This window comes from Rhagoletis zephyria, unplaced genomic scaffold (genome assembly GCF_001687245.7).
Source record: "Rhagoletis zephyria isolate East Lansing unplaced genomic scaffold, Rhagoletis_zephyria_1.1 Rzeph_scaffold_12792, whole genome shotgun sequence".
Taxonomy (NCBI): domain Eukaryota; kingdom Metazoa; phylum Arthropoda; class Insecta; order Diptera; family Tephritidae; genus Rhagoletis; species Rhagoletis zephyria.
The window spans coordinates 2,254-9,453 of NW_016169865.1; the positions used below are offsets into that span (position 1 = coordinate 2,254).

A 7,200-nucleotide genomic window follows, 5' to 3' on the forward strand; every position below is an offset into this window, starting at 1 on the left:
TAATATAAATACATGTATCAACTCACAGAGCTCTACTTTGAATAAACTTGTTACGCCCATTTAGGGTTTCTCTAAAAACGTAAATAGCTTTCCGAAATTTCTTAGACTGATTTTATGAAATGTATGTATGTATGTAAGTATTTAAATCATTGTGTATACATGGTGACTATTAGTTAATATTTGCAAGGATTGTACAGTTACAATTTTTTTGTAATTTTTTTTTTTGTAAAAATATGGTTCGTGTATCAATCAAACCCATATAAATCAGACTTTCAAACTTTATACAAAGCTTAGAAAAAAATTTCATTTTCAGTTTTATAGCCTATTAAATTTAATATAATTAGGCCATAAAATCGCTTTGATGTTTAATAATTTTTTTTTTGTTAAAGGCCTTTGTAAATTTTTTTTTTCATATAATAAATGCAATTACAAAACTGGTGTCAGCAAAAAAAAAATTTAATCTTCGCGGTTTTTTAGCCACATAAAATCGGCCCTTTATTATATTAAAATTTAACAGGATATAAAACTGCATACACAAAAATTTTCTAATTCAGAATAAAATGTTCCAAATTTTAATGAAACTTTGTTGAATTTTTCTGAACTCTGCATTAAACTTGAAAATTTGATTTATTTGGTTTTGGTTAAAGTATTAAATGAAAAAAAAATAACGAAAAAAATTTTAACTTTAAAAACCTTGCAAATATTTAACAAAAGTCACCAGGTACTCATTTTTGCTCCCCACTGTACATATGTATGTATGTACATACTACACTTTTGTCTGATAATAGTAAAAGCATTTTATTAAATTTTCATGCAGAAGAGAGCTGCAAAAATATATGTACATATTATATCATATCTCCCATCGGTTTCATTATTAGCTCGTAGATTTGCACATTTGGCGGCTGTGAGAGCACATAGATAACGGCGCCTGAAACATCTTCTGGACGTAGAATTTTTCCATCCACAATCTTTTTCTGCCGCTCTGATATAAGTTCCGTATCCACGAGACCGGGACTAATGCTCTGGAAAGAATTCAAAGTAAATAATTTTTTTTTAATTAATTTACAGATGAAACATTATGCATATCCAACGGCTAAGTGGAAGAACGATCAGTTCAAAATCGCCCTATCTCTGAAAACTTTTCAATAACACCCTACCTCAAAACTTAGTTAAAGAACGCCCTCTTTCATAATATTATTGAAAAACGCCCTATCTCAGAACTTGGTGCAAAAACGGCACTGAATATATATAGTTTTTTAATGTTGAGATAGGGCCATTTTGGATCGGCAGCTGAGATAGGGCAACCTAATTTTGAAGTAGGACAATCTTTAATCAAAATACAACCTGCAGTACTATTCGCTCTCCAGGCATGGGCTTAAATTGCATTAAATTTTCTGTAAAAACTGGCTTAGGTATTGGGTTTAGCACTGTCAATGCAATGAGGAAATACGATATTCCAGAGATTCGTAAAACATTCAATCTCGCAAAATCTCGTTGAATGTAGGCCTGATGGGCTTTATCAATGTCGGGTAAGGACCGTACTGCAATGCAGTTTTCATATTTATGGCGACTAGGCACTTATCGTCATTCAAAGATGCTAAGTAACCTGTTAGTTAGGTTCATCCCACTATATATGCTTTGCTGCTGTGGAAAATATTTTTTACTTGCTAGAAAATTTCCCATTTGAATTGTAATTTTTGGTTGGCCAGGGATTATCGTATAAACGGGATCGTTCCGTTATACACTTATTCGGCATGCTTGCAAATTTGCTCAACACCACAGCCTCCTTTAAGAGATCAGCGGCAGTTCGCCACAAATTTGAAAGCAAGTATTCCGCTAATTGGTGGGAAATCGGTTTATAACCAAAATATTTATGAAAAAACTCGAAATGTTTGAAAACAATTATTTGTGATACTTTATTGATTTATTTTTTTTTTTTTTTAGACAATTGGTACAGGCTTTGGCAGCGAAAAACGTGATAACACCAGCGCATTTTCGTGCAGGTCGTTCGTCTGAAAACATTGCTACAAAGTGGAACAAGGTGTGGACCAAGCCGCGACACCTTCAACTCATCATCGTGCGCAGCAATTTAATCTTCTCTACAGTGTCATTTAGCGGATTTTAACAGAGGACCTAATGTATAGGCAAGTATAAAATTCAATTGACAAAGGATCTGAATCCCAGAAACCAACTGCAGCGTCCAATATTTAACAATTGAATGCTTGAACAATAAGGATTTGATGCCGAGTGAAAATAAAAAAATCATCATGGGCGACGGGCACATTTTCAACTAAGCAGATACATATGTATGTACGTTAAAGGCTATTTCCAGCTCTAAAGAAAACGAAAAGTTCATATAAAATGACGCACAAGATATGGAGAAGAAATTTTCTTCTATCAAAATATCTTAAATCAGTTTGCAGCTCTCAAAAAAAATACTCGTATATTTATTTGTTCAAGAAAGTTTACAGCAGAGGCCAAGTGCTTTTTCAAGCAACATAAATAATGAAACATATTTCTTGTGATTTTTCTGGAGAGCTGTATTCTAAGTTTTAGCGGCAAAGCTGAAGGCTGCAAACTGATTTACGACATTTTGATTTGTGTCATTTTGTATGAAGTTTTGGTTTTTCTTGAGAGCTGGAAACAGCTTTTAAGCCGGCAGCGCTGTTACGGTGAACGCTGAAAGTTATCAAGGCATGATAACAAACTTTTTATGGTCTGAATTATATGTTATGAACTTGGACAACAGGGTGGTGACACTTGCGACACAGCGCATGAAACAATGGCGCTATTGCGAGCGAAGTTCACAGGTCGTATTTTCGCGCGAAACAATGACGTCAAATCTCCGCCGATATCCGATATGGAAATCATCCTGTACTTTTCTGACAGCCAAGCTGCCATCAGAGCTTATCGGATATCCAACTGGATGATAAACTCCAGGTTACTTAAGGAGGGTTTAGACTGAAGGGTGTCTTAGAAATGCAGGATGGCTAATCCTCTGGCCTATAAAATGAGTACTGGGGAACGAATGGGGACCCTTAGGTAGGTCAGGCTCTTTGCCCATAAATCTTTTGAATAGAGCCAAAATCAGGCGACTTACAGTATACCCAACCAGCCAGGACTATCTGCGCTTTTACTTGAAGAATATTTAAATTTTTTAAAAGATTGACCACACTTGGACGCAATTTCAATTGAACCATTTAATTCACTTTTCCAACTGAATGCTCGCAATTTATTTTTTCGTCACCTTTCGCTTGCAACCATTCGATTTTCACTTTTACTACGCTACATTTAAGTCTTGTAAATTGAAATTTAAATCCGATGTTGCTACTTCATTGCACTCCACTCCACCGCCCACCGCCCACCGCCACCCGCACCCGCATCCATTCCCACTCCCCACCCCCCACTCACCGTCACCTTAACGCGCGTGCCCAACTCTTTGAACTCTTGCCGATAAATCTCGTTAATCGCAGTGAGTGCAAACTTGGTGGCCGGGTAAATGTTCAAGGTCGGCATGTGGCCCGGTATCACAGGCACCTTGTGTCCGCAAATGCTATTTATCAGTATCACGTGACCGTCGATGTGATGCGCCCGCATAGCGGCAAACACATGGCGGGTGCAATTGACCACGCCCATAACATTCGTTTGCAACACCTCCTGCACTTCGTCCGCAGCCATGGTGGCCAATTGTCCAGTACGCAAACAACCAGCATTGTTGATCAACACATGCACTGGTCCGTGGTCGTGAATGATGCGCGTAAATGTTTCTGCTACATCCTGTGCATCGGCAATGTTACATTTAATAGCGTGCAGGCGTTCACGCTGTTCAGCGGTGGGCAGTTCGTGGCGCAACGCTTCGACGCGTTCGAAACGTCGCGCCAAACCGATAACAATTAAGCCGGCAGCAATTAGATCGCGCACAATAGCAGCGCCAATGCCCGAACTGGCGCCGGTCACCACCGCCAATTTCGACTTTAATTGCTCCATTACTGTTTCTACCGTTAAGGACGCGCTGAATTTAACTTTCGCTGAAGAGTTTTTTAATTACTTTTTTTTTGAGTTTAACGATATTCACATCCTACTCGGCCAAATGTTGAAGTTTTACTGTCATGAAATTTTTAATGCATACTGCCTTTTAAGTGCGATACAAAAAATACTTGAAAATGGTGTGTAAGAAAAATGATTAAAAAAGAGTATTAATCTCCTGCTTGTAATGCGCGTGACCGCAAAACCGCTTGCGATGCTGTAATAGTCGTGAACACCCAAGCCGCAACTATCAATTTTCAGAATTACATATATCAGTGACTTTACAACGCTTTTGCACAACTGGGGGCAAGAGTGAAAAATGCGCAACCGATGCTGTGAAGAGTAAAATGAAAAGCAAAACAAAAAATTCAAAGTCGCTTACATACTCTTTAAAGATCTTATAACAATATTGCAACAATAAATATGTAACCAGTCATTGGTGACACGCAAGCTTTAAAGATCAATTTGCATACATACCCAGTCGGAAAAGTAGTAATGCATTACATGCGTGATAAATAATATAATGTATTAATATTACTGCTAACTATGTAATTAGCATTCTAATGTATTCAAAAACTTTCAAAAATTACATATTAAAACACATCCATTTCTCGATATTAGGTAATGTAAAATTGAATGCCCCACTTTTCTTAGGACAGCAGGCTTCACCACATAAGGAGCTCTATTAACATCTTTGTATACTTATAACTCCAACCTCGACGGAAAGCTCAGAGAGGATGCCTTCCATCCATTCTTCTGTTAGGAACAGCACCACAAAAGCAGCAAGCGAACGTTAGAGAAATTCCAAAAAGCAGACAAAATGGTTATTTTCACAAGAAAGTGCATGGTTCTTGCATTGGGTCTCCAGAAGCTAGGGTACTCCGAGCTAGATATGGGCACGGGATATCGGGACCCGCAGGACCCACGTTACTGATTTCAAAATAGGTGGGATGGCCGGTATCGGGAAGGTCTTTTAAAATTTTGCAGGCCGGATGAAACCAAAATCCTCTGCCGACACTCCCGATAAAACCACCAAGCTCTGGAAATTCAGTAAATCTTCCTAAAAATGTTGTATGTAATAAGCACTTTTTAGGGTTTATTGAGAAGAAAACGAACAGCAAAACAAAATTAAATTCCAGGACCAGAATTTTTCTAAGCAATAGATGCAATTCGGAAAAACGTCGGGATGGGCGGGTTCGGAACTCAAANTCATATTTCAATTTCTCGATACTAGGTAATGCAAAATTGAATGCCGCCTTTTCTTAGGACAGCAGGCTTCACCACATAAGGAGCGCTATAAACATGTATGTATACTTATGACTCCAACCTCGACGGAAAGCTCAGAGAGGATGCCTTCTCTCCAGAGCTAGAAACATCCGTTCGGCTTCCTGACCACTGTAGTGTATAACAGGCTGAGATTCATCTTCTCTGACAGTAAAGCAGCCCTGAAAGCTCTGGACTCATGTCTGGACAACGCAGGATCTCTCACTGAACGCCGGGATGGGCGGGCTCGGAACTCAAAAATTTAATTTCGTCATGGGCGAAATCTGAATTTAATATTTAGTCCCGTGCCCATTTGTACTCCGAACTGAATCTTCCAGATTGGGGTGATATTGAACAACAAACTGCTACGGAAGAGGAGACAGCGCGTGCGAGAAGATGTTGGGCTTTTCTTGGAATCTATCGTCTACGCGAATACCCCGGTGCTACCCAGCCGCAGTTAGATCAATATTTCTGTAGGCGGCATTAATGTGATGTACAGCATCGAATAAAATTTCAATCCTGAAGCAAGTTGAAATCAGCTATCCAGCTGGAAATTATATACCAGCTTATTGGACAGAAGAATTGTACGGTGGCGCAAGGGTATGACACTTGGTGATACGACTTATAATATCTACACAGATGGATCAAAAATGTCTGAAGGAGTAGAAGCTTGAGTATACCGCATAGCGCTGGGCATTAGACAGCAATTTGAACTGCCTAAACACTACAGAATATTTGCCCTACCGTCTTGGTACTGCGACACACTCAAGTAGCAAATACAGTAGTGTCGCCTTCGCTACTTCGGGACTAAATTATCGCGACTAAAAAAAACAAAGGTCAAATGATCTCAAGAGAACTTATCAACGAAGAATTATACGTGATCACGGAAAAATACTATCAGCGACTCCGCCAAAATATACTTCAAAATATCACCCTCTTAGTAATAGGTAATCCTACATTCCCTGTGCTTTCTAAATGCCAACCCTCCATCATATTATTGAGAAGTCTCAAATGCCCTCTTTCAAATTTTATAAGCTTTAATTTAAAAAAAATTACTTAACTCCAGTTTTGAAATACTGTGTAGCGATGCCGGTTGTAGTTTTTGGTACTGTTTCTACTCTTTAGCAGTACTATTTTTAGTTTCACTAATGCGCAATGCTACCTTTGCGTTTTCATACTATAAGATATACAAAAAATGGAAAAATGTTCGGAGAACTGGCCATTTTCCAACTGTATATATATATTCAAATCTCACGAGTGGTTTTTAGTGTCACTCCCTTCTCTCAGCAGAAAAAAACGCTAAAACAAGTACAATAAAAAATAAATTAAGTATTTGAACAATTTTAGCCTTAGAACATTTACTTAGGCGAAAAAGTGCCAAAATTACTCATCTTTTCATTGTCGCTCGAAAAAATCATAACTGTTTGTTTTTAATAACTTAGTGAAGCTTTCAAATAGAATGTTCATATTAGAGGCAATGGACGTTGGAATCATATAGATATAGATAGATACTACAAACCTGTGTGTTTCCATGAGTGTACCACAAATTTAAAAAAAAATTTAAATTTTTTCAAAATATTGAAATTAAACAGTGAAAATTTTCTTTTTACCAAAACGAACGAATCTAGAGTAATAAAACGAGTGTGTCACCAAATGAAAAAAACTATATTGAGTAAAAGATGACTACTATGTCGAGAAACTAAAATTCCATTTTCACAATTTTTATTGGTACACTCGAAATTTATTCTAAAATTGTTATATACGTGAAGAAAGTAACATATATGTACAGACATCGCAAGGTCTTAGGCTTATTCTGACTTGCGCCGTTTATCGTATTTCTTAGATTGCGGTGATGACTTCCCGAGGGCAACAACCACCCATGCAGAGGGAACTTCCCCATTAAGGGTCCGT

General features: G+C 37.9%; 1 protein-coding gene across 1 annotated transcript; it reads right to left on the reverse strand.

Moving 5' to 3' along the window:
* Window positions 1–777: 777 nt before the first annotated feature.
* LOC108377830 (farnesol dehydrogenase-like) lies at window positions 778–4,097 on the reverse strand. Its single transcript, XM_017634122.1, has 2 exons — window positions 3,412–4,097; window positions 778–1,022 (listed from the first exon to the last, which is right to left on the reverse strand). Exons 1-2 carry the CDS (start codon window positions 3,985–3,987, stop codon window positions 846–848), a joined length of 753 nt encoding a protein of 250 aa, XP_017489611.1. The 5' UTR covers window positions 3,988–4,097; the 3' UTR covers window positions 778–845.
* Between the last annotated feature and the right edge of the window lie 3,103 nt (window positions 4,098–7,200).

Bases quoted from the DNA above. Each gene is read 5' to 3' on its own strand.
- LOC108377830 (XM_017634122.1), bottom strand. From the start codon at position 3,987: ATGGAGCAATTAAAGTCGAAATTGGCGGTGGTGACCGGCGCCAGTTCG. The intron at 1,023-3,411 runs GTGAGTGGGGGG...AATTCTTTCCAG, and splicing joins GCACGCGCGTTAAGGTGACG to AGCATTAGTCCCGGTCTCGT.